Source organism: Scylla paramamosain, unplaced genomic scaffold (genome assembly GCF_035594125.1).
Source record: "Scylla paramamosain isolate STU-SP2022 unplaced genomic scaffold, ASM3559412v1 Contig81, whole genome shotgun sequence".
In the NCBI taxonomy this organism is placed as follows: domain Eukaryota; kingdom Metazoa; phylum Arthropoda; class Malacostraca; order Decapoda; family Portunidae; genus Scylla; species Scylla paramamosain.
The window spans coordinates 55001-68215 of record NW_026973746.1 but is presented as its reverse complement, the minus strand read 5'-3'; the positions used below and the strand labels follow the sequence as shown (position 1 = coordinate 68215).

General features: G+C 42.6%; 1 protein-coding gene across 2 annotated transcripts; it reads left to right on the top strand.

Annotated features, from left to right (window-relative positions):
- Positions 1 to 358: 358 nt before the first annotated feature.
- Positions 359 to 3979, top strand: LOC135098790 (putative nuclease HARBI1). Of its 2 annotated transcripts, XR_010267386.1 has the most exons (5): positions 361 to 1694; positions 1869 to 2018; positions 3064 to 3234; positions 3538 to 3674; positions 3868 to 3979. XR_010267386.1 is itself a non-coding variant. In XM_064001189.1 (4 exons), the coding sequence occupies exons 1-4, from the start codon at positions 1637 to 1639 to the stop codon at positions 3612 to 3614; spliced, it is 456 nt and encodes a 151-aa protein (XP_063857259.1). In that variant the 5' UTR covers positions 359 to 1636; the 3' UTR covers positions 3615 to 3833. The 2 variants fall into 2 exon arrangements, 1 of the variants encoding a protein (XP_063857259.1); XM_064001189.1 differs by lacking the exon at positions 3868 to 3979 and having other exon boundaries at positions 359 to 1694; positions 3538 to 3833.
- The last annotated feature ends 9236 nt before the right edge of the window (positions 3980 to 13215 follow it).

Here is a 13215-nt window from a genome sequence, read left to right as displayed (position 1 = left end):
CCCTCTCCCTCTCTCTCTCTCTCTCTCTCTCTCTCTCTCTCTCCTCTCTCTCTCTCTCTCTCTCTCTCTCTCTCTCTTAAGCATCCAGGGGCCAGATCCACGAAACGGTTGCTACTTTTAACAAACTGCGATCAGCGCCCATTATCAACCTCGGACCGCCATATGGTATCCACGAACGCATAAGAGGTTGGTGTTGCCATAGTAGCAAGCAGGGTTGTCACAGCTTGAGTTTTTATACAAGATCTTGGGTTTTCGTCTCCTGTCTTGGGTTTCTTGGGTATTTATTCGAAGAATCGCCAGTATCTTGAATTTTTTAAACATCCAGATGAATGAAATCGAAAATATCTAAGTTTTAGTAATTAGTATGGAATATTTGTATATGATAAAGTATTAGCACAACCCGGTTATCCCTGACCAACAAGTACCGTTCCTGTTCGTTCCTCGGAGAGACCCGCCAGACGCAATATACCCGTGCTTAACTCGTACCGTACGTGTCTCTTCCTAGGACAGACCCCACTGGACGCGTCCTGTGACTCCCGTACCAGATCAGTCTCCCGCCCGCTACCTACCGCTAGTCACAGGTCTACAGCTGCGCGTTTGGTTTCACTCATTAACAATGAGTTGCAGTGATAATAGTGACAGAGAATCCCATTCCCAGCACTAGTGGATGTAATACACCCCCCTAAAAAGAAAAGAAAACCATGGTATCACCAAGGATTTAATGCGGAATGGCTGAATGACCCAGAATTCAAAGAGTGGCTTAAACCAGATGCAAATGACAAATATGTTGCTTTATGCAGTGTATGCGATTGTAAATTTCGTAACACAAATAGAAGTGGGCTATTAAACCATAAGTCATCGTCTAAGCACACAAAAAAACCTGGCAGCAAAAAAAAAATAGCATAAAAATGCAACAATTTTTTTCAAAGAAAAAAACTGCAGAAGATCCTCAAGACGAAGTAGCTACTGCAGAGTTGTTACTTTCTGCATTCATGGCTGAACACGGAATGCCCTTTCATCAGGCTGAACATCTGAGTGAGTTGGTAAAGAAAATGTTCCCAAAGTGTGAGGTTGCCCAGAAAATGTCTATGAAAAAGATAAAAGCATCGACAAGAAGTTCCCTGCTTTGAATGGAAACCAAAAGATCCCATAAGTGACATGAAAAATGGCAAAATTCGTCAGCGATATGGGACCAAGTGTAGCAGCAGCCAACAGGCAACGCTGTATCCTGCTGATGACACGGAGGTTGCCAGTGGTAGCGAGGAAGGAACACAAGTTTATGTACAATAATATTCTGCTGTATGAGAGGTGAGTTAAAGAAGCTACATTTGTGTTCTCATGTTCATGTAAGAAAAATTAGTTTCATGTACCGTGGATATTTTAAGTCGATCTTGGAGATTTTGAATGAGATGTCTTGGATATTTCTGTTTTGTCCAGTGGCAACACTGGTAGCAAGGTTGGTAAGTTACAACCTACTGAGATGATGTAGGTTAACTCCACCTCGCCTGAAAAACTCTTATATAAATATTTATGTGCACAAAATAACTTTTTTTTAATTGTTTACAAGCTTTACTAGCAAGGAAGCATGGTTTTGTGATGCATAAAGTGAAATCTTGCATGGAAACACTGAAAACAAATGAAGAGGTTGATTTGTCCCACACGTGCGCACTCCCCATTCCCCCGCCCACCAACAAGTGTGTACTGTGATTACGTATTGTTTTCGTCGTTTCTTGTGCATATATTGGATATTTTCTTAACATACTACCACGTTCGTGCCTTGAGGCAAGAAAGGCGCTTTCAGGATCGCCACGACCCCCTTGGCATTGAGTGATAATGAGCTCATGATCAAATATCGCTTCCCGCGGCAGACCTACTAAACCTCTTGTTTGAGGAGATGCAGCCTCAGCTGGAGAGAAGGACAAGGCATAGCCAGGCATTACCAACTCACACCCAGGTTCTGCTGGCCCAGAGACTGTTTGCCAGTGGGCCCTTCCAAAACGTCATTGGAGACACTGCTGGTAAGATGATACTGGTGTTGCATGCTTCAGCACAGGGGCTGGCTGTTGTGGAAGTTATCAGGGATCCCTTTCCCTGACCTTATTAATGGTCTATTCTCTTACATTCTTCGCATATACCTTTAGATACACATAAAACGTAACTTTAAGGCGAGGAAGAAGTGCCCCTGCCCCTTCAGGGAGTCCAAGGGATGGGCGAAGGCCCCCAGAGATTAGGTTAGTCACCGTACACTTTTATAAGAAACATTACCTAATCCAACATAACCACAGGGGCTAGACCCACCCTTAAGGACACTACTATAAGTTAGCATAACCTGTGGAACACCCCTGAAGGATGGGGGGTACATATATGTTTCAGGTTTATCAAGAGGTACTGTATATGTGAAAGAATGGAAGAGGATAGACGTGTAATAAGGACAAGAGAGGACTCCAAACAATTACCACTACTTTTTGTGTAAACAAATTGCATAATATCCCATAAATAACTTTTGTAGGTGAATAAACTGATGTTCAGTGTGGTGAATAATACTTAAGTGTGGCTGACTTTCAAGGATAAAAGGCATAAAAGTCAACCTGCTGCATGCCACAGTTTATAAAGTTGTAATCCAGTGTTAGGAACATGCCAAGATTAGTTAATAGTGTCAAAATATGTGAGTGCATAATTGATAAGGAGGGATGATGCTAACCTTACTAAACCTGCTGTCAAGTACCCCTGGGGCTGTCCCTTCCTCACACACCACATTATTATTCATGTGTACAAATATTTCTAGACTTGTAGGTTTATTTCTGACATGTTTCTATCACTGTCTTGAGGATAACTTGATTTATTATACTGCTGGCAAAAAAAGTTGACAGATGTAATGTGTGCGTGAATACGGCTGCACTCATGGAAACAACACTGTACTACAGCTACAAGGATCACATTACATTGCTGCTGTTTTTTTTTTTTTTCTCTCTCTCTCTCTCTCTCTTACAGCAGAAACATATATCTTATTTAAAATAAATAAATAAATAAAATGAAAACTAATGGCTTATAATCTGCTTTCAGGACCTATGCAAGCAAGTGTCAGCAGGGGTCTTCAAGTGTGTGTGTGCACCGTGTTGAGTGATAAGTCAGTGCAGGAAATCAAGATGCCTCCAACACACCTTGATCAAAGGAGAACTGCACACCAGTTCTTCAGGATTAAAAATTTCCTAACGGTTATTGGGGCCATTGATGGTAAGATTAACAATAATGTATTTTATTTTAAATTTAGTGCTGTTGTTATAATCTATCACTTCATCGGTGTTTCCTTTGAGTGAAAGGTATCTCACAGCCTCAAGTTCCTGTTAAGCATTAAAAAGTTTTCATATTTTATGTATATATATATATATATATATATATATATATATATATATATATATATATATATATATATATATATATATATATATATATATATATATATATATATATATTAATGATGGACATATGTAGCTACTGTGTAACATGATCATGTAATAGTTTCTTTTGTGTGCACAGGCAGCCACATTGCCATGAAGGAGCAAAGTGTGGATGAGGCCCTCTACTTGAACTGGAAAAGGTATCACTCCCTCTGAACATCCAACGTGTTTGTGATGCAAGTGGAGTGATCCTCAGCTACTGCTCCAGATTGCCAGGTATATAGCATTATTGCATCACATGTTTACCCAACCATGTATTTTATTGATTTTCATGTGACTGCACATGGTTACTGGTATTGCATAAGAAAACATAGTGTGATAAGCCTTGACATTAGTTATAAATGAACACTTGATATACTCCTTTATAAGTAATGAATCCTCTTGTAGTATGAAATCTCACTTTTCACAGGTGCCTGCACTCTTGTGGAGGCGGCTTGCAGTACAGACCCATCAAGTGTGGTCAAAATAATTAATACTTGCCTGCTCCTACACAACTGCTGCATCAAGTTCCTGATGACATATGTACTTGTCACTATTTTTTCTGGTAGTTGACAGGATATATCTGTATCATGGACATTAGATTTAACCGAGTACAGTCATGAATGTTCTTACACTTGTTGTTGGGGTAATGAAATTTGTCAGAAATGTACCATCATTTAACAAAAATAAACATTTTTTTTTTTTTTTTTCCTACAAAGATGTCTGAAAGTCATTATGGTTTGGGCTAGTTTTAGATCATCAGAATGCTAAAATGTCAAACTACATGACTGTTCCTCTACAATATAAACTTTAAACAAATGGAACAGTTAGGTTCCAGTCCCTAGACCTCTCAGACCCTCACAAAAGTCTGCTTACAGCTACCACCTCTTGAGGATGAAGCAGTGCCCCATGCTGATACCAACCCTGCCGTGCTGTAGAGGGGTCAGTGTGCTTCAGGCAGAATTGTGTAGCAAGAAATCATACAAAACTTCTTCCAGTACTGAAGTAAGGAAGTGAGGTCAGTAATCATGTAATGAGTGAAATAATGGTTTTCCATGTATCACTGCATACTAAATGAAAGAGATCAGTGCAACATTTAAATTCATCAAATACTTAAGTGGCTTGCAAGTATTAGGTATGAATAACACAAATAGATAAAAAAGTGCTGTAGATTTATTTAAAAATAAAATAAAATTACCAATTACCAAAGTCTTTGCAAGAAAAAGAAAAATATAACATATATGAGTATAGTTCACATCCTGAAAAAAAAAAAAAGTAAATAAACTTATTTACAGAAATGTCCACCAGCAGGTCACCACAAAACACTAATCTTACTTTTGTATTTTAAGTAACACAGAAGCATTGTAGGTATCACAGTGAAGTTTGGTATTATATTGCACTAACATTAACATGCTGCTCGAGGTTAATGATAGAATTGCTACAACTTAATTCTACAGAAAAGAAATATTGCTTAATATAACTTAATTTGATAACTTAGTCTTATAACTTAACTTAATAAAGGTAAACTTAATAAAGGTAAACATTAAAATGCTATAAATTATTGGTGGGTGGTGTTGGCATTAATGAAGTGCTCAGTAAGTGTTACCAACTGCTGCAATGAATGCACAATGTTCCTCTGCACTTCAACAGATTGTCAAAAGTGCCTGGGACATGTTTTGTACAGCCAGCTGCACCATCACCAGCTCGTCCATACTCAGACTAATCTGCTGTTGGGTTTCCTGTGCTTGAGAGAGAACTTCCAAGTCTGAGTGGCCATCTGAAATACAGTTTAGAAGCAAACATGACTACACCTCAAGTTACAAAGTAAGTGGTATTTCAAGTTACATGTCATGCTATCTTGCTGTGTCCTTTTACCTCATTTGCTCCTTGGACCTTTCTGCTATACTGTACCCAGGCTGGTGGTGTGATGCACTTATGGAATCAACACTTTATATGCCTCAGAGATGTATTCCTCAAAAAAAAATAATAAATATAATAAAAAAATAAAATAAAAAATTAGGTCAAAGTAGCAAGAACAACAGACTTAGTGGCAGGAGTTGTATAATCAGTGTTCATTGTACTGGAGGACACAACTGAATACATGTTAACATGTTATTCACCATTGCATGTAGTCATCTATAATGAGCATAATTTGAACAAAGATGTTCTCATCCAGTGCAGATGATACACCATTGTCAAATCCAGAGGCCCCTGTGGACCCAGTGACACCAGCAGAAGAGGGTTGGATGGCTCCAACAACTACTGCTGGTGGAAGGCTGTGGTCCTAGAGGCCCTGACACTTCTGGAGAAAAAAAAAAAAAAAAAAAAGCTGTCATTACTGCAGGTAGAGAATAAGCTGGTATTCTTTGAGTGATGTTTTTATTGACAAATTTTTCTTTTAATTAGCAGTCAACCTAGTCATGTCTGTGTTTATCACATGGTTTTGCTGAGTTGGTGAGCAAATGTGCAGATATCTACATTCATGAAGATGAGTGTTGGACATGATGCTGCCAGCCCCATGGAAGATGATGCTGTAATACAATTATTGTTACATTACAGTACTGCACTTAAAAACAGCATTAATTTACAAAATGTAATTTGCCCTTTGTTAGTTTACTTATGCAGTGTGGGCACCATCACTTTCAGGGTATGGCAGTCCTGCAAATGTTGTGTGAGGCAACATCCACAGCATGACCAACTCCACAGCAGTGTGTGTTGTCTCATCTGGAGGGCCCCCACCTGCATGGATATGAATGTTGCAATTATCACCCACTTAGAAGTTTACATGTAAAGCCAAATCAACTTGGTGTAAATCATGAATGCATTAGAGCACAATAATGTTATCTAGCACTGCAGTGGTCACTGTCTCAGACCTGACTGCCAGAGGTACTGTACATACTCCTATTTATAATCCATTGCTTAGTTGGTTCTTGATTATGTTTATTGACTATATGGGTAAATTTTGTAACAGCACCAATAATGAAATACAACATGTACACAAGAGCAAACTTCTTTTTATACAACTGCAGGGGTTTTAAGCACTGCTAAACAATCACCTAACCTAACTAACCTAACCATAACCTAACCCTCCTTTCTCAACAAAGTAAAACCAATGTTCAAGAAATAAAATTTATTACAGCAGTATGTGTCCCAAAAGGCTGACCAGAAAGAAACCTTTTTTTTTTCTCCCAATATGTAACTGAAAGTCATACAGAGGAATTTGTTCATATTACTCAAAACAATGTTCAGCAATGCCCAAAAACATCAGTTAATTAAAATTCCATGAGCAATTAGATCAAGACAAAATATGAATCAAATATGGTAGTGTGGGTAAATTTTTACTCTTTCATCTGTTTATCTTTTCCACATGAAACTAAACTATTTGCTTTTTGTTATTTTTGGCCTACACTGAATTAGTATGTTAATCAAACCTGATGTAACCTTACCAAAGTAATCTAACAAAACCAAAATAATATAACCTAACCTAATATCTAAAATAACCTTGCTTCTCAAAAAAAAAAAAAATGTGTACATGTAGCCGTTTAACAATTGCTGTCATTATTATAATTAATTTGCAGTTGGTATAGTGTGGGGTTCAAATTAGTCTGGAATGACAAAATGTATCTGATGAGAAGAAGAAAAGCCATGTTGAGACTGGTGAAGGAGTAAAAGAATACCCTTCTGTGTGTCTGCTGGAACCATAAGCCATGATTTCACTTACTTGCAGCAGGACATCACACCATTTTTTGTAAATCTCACAGTAATAACAATCATATAGCTCTCTGTCCCCTCTTCTGTGTCAACCACACCATGCTCGGTCTGCAACTATGCCAACCAAAATGTGATAAGAATAACCAATTAACTCGCCAGTGTCTGCAGTGTGACGCTGTTCTGCAGCACCCTTGTTCTTGACATGGGTCGCAGGTCCTTCAATTTCCTCTGGACCTCAGGATAGGCAATTGCCATGAGGGGAAGATGGCTGAGTCTGGGCAGGTTGAGAGATGTGATGCTCAGCAGGGTGGAGAGTGGGTAGCGAAGTGCAGTGCGGTAGGAGTAGACACGCTGCCAAAGGAGCAGGAAGTGGTCCTTGGTCTCGGAGGAGCAGCCCTGTACCAAGGGCAGAAGGGGTTGCTTTATCAAAGTTTGTAAACAATGTCGCGTGACTCCCTTTTGTGGTGTCAGTTTTGCTGTCCACCGCACCCCGATTCTACACCACCTCCACCAAGGTCAAGGCCTTGGTGTCAGGGAATCATTGTCTCCTTGTTTTCTTAGGGGGTTCAATAGCCATGATGAAAGCATCGTGAGGACAGTTGCGTGCGGTGAGTGGTGACATTGGGTGTGTGACGCTGTATCAAAGTTTGTAAACAATGCCGTATGATTTCCTCTGCAATAACACAAAGCATCCTGGGATTGGATACCTTGCATGTGACGTCAAGTCAGTGACGTATCACTCGGGCAGCCAAGGAGAACGCTGAGGGGGTTAGCAACCTCCACCCGCCAACCACAGAAATTCTTTGTAGATACCGTTTCTTGGAGATTGTAATGCGGTTGCTGTGAGAGCGGAGTTATACCATTTGCCCGATCACAGGATGTTAGGTAGAAACCTGTTTCATGGATCTGGCCCCTGGAGGGGAGAGGGACGACCTGGAAATCTGTTCTAGTTCTCTCTCTCTCTCTCTCTCTCTCTCTCTCTCTCTCTCTCTCTCTCTCTCTCTCTCTCTCTCTCTCTCTCTCTCTCTCTCTCTCTCTCTCTCTCTCTCTCTCTCTCTCTCTCTCTCTCTCTCTCTCTCTCTCTCTCTCTCTCTCTCTCTCTCATTAGGTTATGAGTCTGGGTACCATAGTCATTCCTCTCTTACTGGATTAGGTGGTGGTGGTGATGGTGGTGATGGTTGAGGTGGTAGTGGTTGTGGTGGTGGTGATGGTAGTTGATGGTGTTGGGTTGAGTTGAGGTTGGGTAGGGTGTAGTAGGGGAGTGTTTGTGTATTTTGTGGTTAGGTTGTTGGTGGTGGTGGTGGTGGTGGTGGTGGTGTTATATCAAGAACAATAGCAATTACTTAAACTACATACTATTATTACTTGTTTCTGCTGCTGCTGCTACTACTACTACTACTACTACTACTACTACTACTACTACTACTACTACTACTACTACTACTACTCCTTGTTTACTTTCTGAACGTCAGCATTAGTCATTCTCTCGCCTCGCCGGAAAAGTTATTCTGTCACTGTGTTTGTCGCTCATTAATCATTCCATGTCACACACACACACACACACACACACACACACACACACACACACACACACACACACACACACACACACACACACACACACACACATTGACTTCATGAAATTAAAATGTAAAGAAAGTAGAGAGAGAGAGAGAGAGAGAGAAAGTAAGCAAGCAATTGGTGAGATTCGAAATAAAATACCTTCAAGATACCTCTCTCTCTCTCTCTCTCTCTCTCTCTCTCTCTCTCTCTCTCTCTCTCTCTCTCTCTCTCTCTCTCTCTCTCTCTCTCTCTCTCTCTCTCTCTCTCTCTCTCTCTCTCTCTCTCTCTCTCTCTCTCTCATTTATTACTTACGTTCTTATTCGTGTCATTATTCTGCCTTATTTTCCTTTAATTCCAGTTATTATCCATGCCTCCCTTCGCACGTAATTCGCTACATATTTCTTTCTTTTATTCGCCTTGTCCTCTTTATTGTCTTCTATCCTCTCAAGTATTATTCCACGTCTATTTTCTCCTTTCTTCCTCCTCCCCATGTTACCTTTAAGCTTAAGGGGGAAGTGAGGAGGAGGAAGAGGAGAAGGAGGTAGAGGAGGAGGACAGGTAAGGAGGTAATTAGTATGCATGGTGGAGACTGAGGATTAGGTCCTCCACACTCGGGGTTACCTGTGTGTTTAGGAGCATTTTGGCGTTCTTGCGTACCTGTCTGATCCGCTCTTCACCCTCTCCCTCCTGAGCCTTTCCACACACACACACCACTGCCCACACACACCTACACACCTATCATTCCACCACATATGCTAGTCATCTCTGTTCACACCTGTCTCGCATATTAATCCCTTCTTAACTCACCTTCTCGTCCGGCCCTCTTCTCACCTGGCCTTCCGTCACATATGCCAGTCACCTCTGTATACTTCTGTCTTCTCGCCAGTTATTTCCCTTCGTGCATCACCTCTCGTTCACCTGTCACTACCTCGCCATATTCTGTCAGTTTCCTTGCTTCCTGTACACGTTCACCTGTCAGTCTGTAATCTCATATCACCTGCGTTACTGTTTTTGAAGTGTAAGGAGGCAGGTGGAAGAAAAAACAAATAGAAAAAAAAGCAGCGGGTTTCTGTTGAGTTTGAACGAGGGAACAAAACTTAAGAAAAAAAAAAAAGGGCCTGTTTCTCACAACTTCCCACTCCCCCCAAAAAAAGGAAAAAAAAGTGAAGCAGAAGAAAGACCTCCAAAACACAAGCAAGCAGAGTCCCAGAGGTGCACTGATATTGTTCTGATTGTCCATGGCTGACCAACACATCTGCTGCCTTGTGTGTGTGTGTGTGTGTGTGTGTGTGTGTGTGCACTTACTATTCTCACATAACCTGTCTGTTTTCCACACCTGTCTAACACACCTTAAAACACACTAAGATGCCTCTTACACACTTGTCTGTCTTCAATACCTATCCAACACCTTAAACATACCTCTCACACACGTGTTTGTCCCTCACACCTCTTCAGACACACTTGTAGACACACACAAACCTCACACACACCTGTTTATCCCTCACACTTGTCTAAACACATCCTAAAACACACACACACACACACACACACACACACACACACACACACCTACTATCTCTTCCCCAACACCTGTCTCATATTCTTAACATCATCAAACACTCAATTTTTGCAGAGAGAGAGAGAGAGAGAGAGAGATGGGACCCTCTGAAGCACTTGGTGGGAGGCATGTTAATTATAGAAGGGTTTTTGGTTGAGAAGTGTATCCATCTAGTCCCATTCTGTACTAAGAGGTGTGGCTGATAGATAGTCTTATGGACATCACGGCGACATCAAGGTTCATACATCGCCGAAAGCAACTTTAATACATTGTAGGATGCCGACCTCTGGCATCTTGGGAGCAGCGTGGGAAATCTTGCTTTCCCCAGCTTGGCGCCACTGAGTATTCTGGGTAGTCGCCTAGCTGTGAGGGCGTGTCGGACCTGTACCTTAGTTGACTCACCAGTAAAGACATGAAGACGGTCCCTGTGTTTCTCAAGCACCCTTTATGGCGCAGTGAAATGGCGTCTTCAAGGCACCCCAGGTTCTCCCCGAGTGGCAGCAGGCAGGCGAGGGCCAGGCTGCCTGCCAGGCCCCCGCTGTCGATGGAAGACGCTTTCACGTTGCTTCAAGCGGGCATGGCTTCCCTGTCCACTGCCCGCCAAGCGTCGGGCGGTAAACCGCCCGCCACCGCCACCGCCACCACCACACCTGAGAAATGTGCTGTGGAAATGACGTCGGCCAGCTTCAGGTCGTGGCGTTGATCAGTGGAATCCTGGTTGAGGCTGGCCAGATGGCCTGACCAGGAGGCAGTGCTGCACATCCGCCTGCTGTGTGTTCCCGCCCTGCAATGCACGCTGGATGCAAGGTATAACACAGGACAGTGGGAGGCGCTGACGCCGAAGGAGGCTCTGGACGCTATAGGCAAGATTGTGCAGCAGTCATCGAACCAAGCAGTGAAGTGGTACTATTTCTTCAACGCGCGTCAGGCGGGCGGTGAGTCGGTCAGTGTTTATATGACCCGATGTACTCAGGTGGCAGACTGTGGTTTCCAGTGTCCCAGGTGTGATAGCGACCTATCAGAGTACATGCTGCTGAGGAAGGTGATGGTCGGCCTTAGTGACCAGTGTTTAAGGCAAGAGGTGTACAGAAAGTGCAGTACATTCAGTGACATTGATAGTCTAAGAGAGTTCTGTGCATCGTTTGAGGCGGCGAGACGCAACGCCACTTTTGGTGGACAATGTGAGCGGGACCATGCTGTGGCGGGAGCTGAAGTCACGGCGGATGACGTCACCGAGGAGCCTCTAGTTGCCAGTTACCGCCAGCGTGGCCCCAAACCCCGCCGGCCTGTGTGCACCCGAGTCAAGCGGCCCGCCCAGTAAGTGCTGTTACTATTGCGGGGAAAAGCATGGAAAAGCACCCTGCCCGGCACGAAACCAGATATGCAAGTCGTGTGGCAAGAGGGGACACGTGAAGAAGGTGTGTTGGGCAGCGAAGACACAAGATATGGCTATAAACAGCGTCACTGTGGGCGGCGTGGCAGCGGCGCCAGAACCCCTACTACAGGCGAGTGTCACCCTGAAAGCCGAGTGTCACCCTGAAAGCCGGGAGGACTGAGACTACAGTGACAGCGGTCGCAGACACAGGAGCACAGGTGTGTGTCGCCGGCCCCAAACTCATGTCCTTGCTTGGTCTCCGGCCTGCGCTGCTACAGCGTCGGGCTGGCATACGAGACCTCGCCAGAATACCGCTCTCCAGTCTGGGGGGCAGCTGCCTGCCGCATCAGCCTCCCGAGCCACACTACGGTCCAGGATGTGCACTTTGTGGAGAACGTGGAGCGCTTGTACCTATCATTCACCACCTGCAAGGACCTTGGCCTCATCCACCAAGACTTTCCCAATCCATCTGCCGTAACAGCCGGTGTGGGAGTGACGGACGGCGACGCCCACGACGTTCCGGGTCGGCCTGCAGCTATTCCCATGCAGCCTCTGGAGGAGAACGTCCCTCAGCTGGAGCAGTGGCTACTGAGGCACTTCTCGGCATCCACATTTAACACAGAGTGTTACCCTCTACGCGTGACACACACACACACACACACACACACACACACACACACACACACACACACTTACTCGTGACCATTTTGTTGATTTGCTTTGGTTAATGTGCTTAAATGTTGGTAATAACACTCTTACCTTTACCCCGCGCTTCCATTAATGAGCTTTGAAGACACAGGTGAGAATTGTGTCACCTGTGGACCTCCTTATTTATTTGTTACGTTTGTTTATTTTGTCGTGTCTTTGGTTATTTTTCTCTTTCTCGTTTTCTTCCTTCTCCTCTAGTTGTTCATTCTTCTTTTTCTTCTCTTTCTTTATTTCTTCTTCTTCTATGACGTCATCGCCTTCTTGTTCTTGTTCTTGTTCTTTTCTTGTTATTTTCTTGTTCTTTTCTTTTCGTGGTCTGTTCTTGCTCTTGTTGTTCTTGTTTTTTTTTTTTGTACTTGTTCACGCCGTGCACCTGTACAATATACCTGTACAATATACCTGGGATTATTATTATTATTATTATTATTATTATTATTATTATTATTATTATTATTATTATTATTATTATTGCGACTTCACGTGTGTTCTCTCCTAAGCATTCACGTAAACACACACACACACACACACACACACACACACACACACACACACACACACACACACACACACGGAAACAAAACTGGGACTCGTAAGAAATTTTACACTGAAGGAAGGGAAAAAAATATTGTTGAATATATATATTTTATTTATTTACTTATTTATTTTTTTTTTTTACCCTGAAGTGTTTCCTGCAGAATCTATAAGACTAATTTAGATTTTATTGGATGTCGTTAGGCCCATCGGACGTGTGTGTGTGTGTGTGTGTGTGTGTGTGTGTGTGGAGCGTTTAAATACAAGAAACTTTATACATTAGTCAGAAAGTTCTTGTATTTACGATTTTGAATTAATGCAAAATACGATAT

What these genes read in the sequence shown, in the direction of transcription:
- LOC135098790 (XM_064001189.1), top strand. Translation starts at nt 1,637, where the DNA reads ATGAAGAGGTTGATTTGTCCCACACGTGCGCACTCCCCATTCCCCCGC. An exon ending in ATTCCCCCGCCCACCAACAA is followed by an intron (nt 1,695 to 1,868) that starts GTGTGTACTGTG and finishes TTCCCGCGGCAG; the next exon opens with ACCTACTAAACCTCTTGTTT. An exon ending in CGTCATTGGAGACACTGCTG is followed by an intron (nt 2,019 to 3,063) that starts GTAAGATGATAC and finishes ATCTGCTTTCAG; the next exon opens with GACCTATGCAAGCAAGTGTC.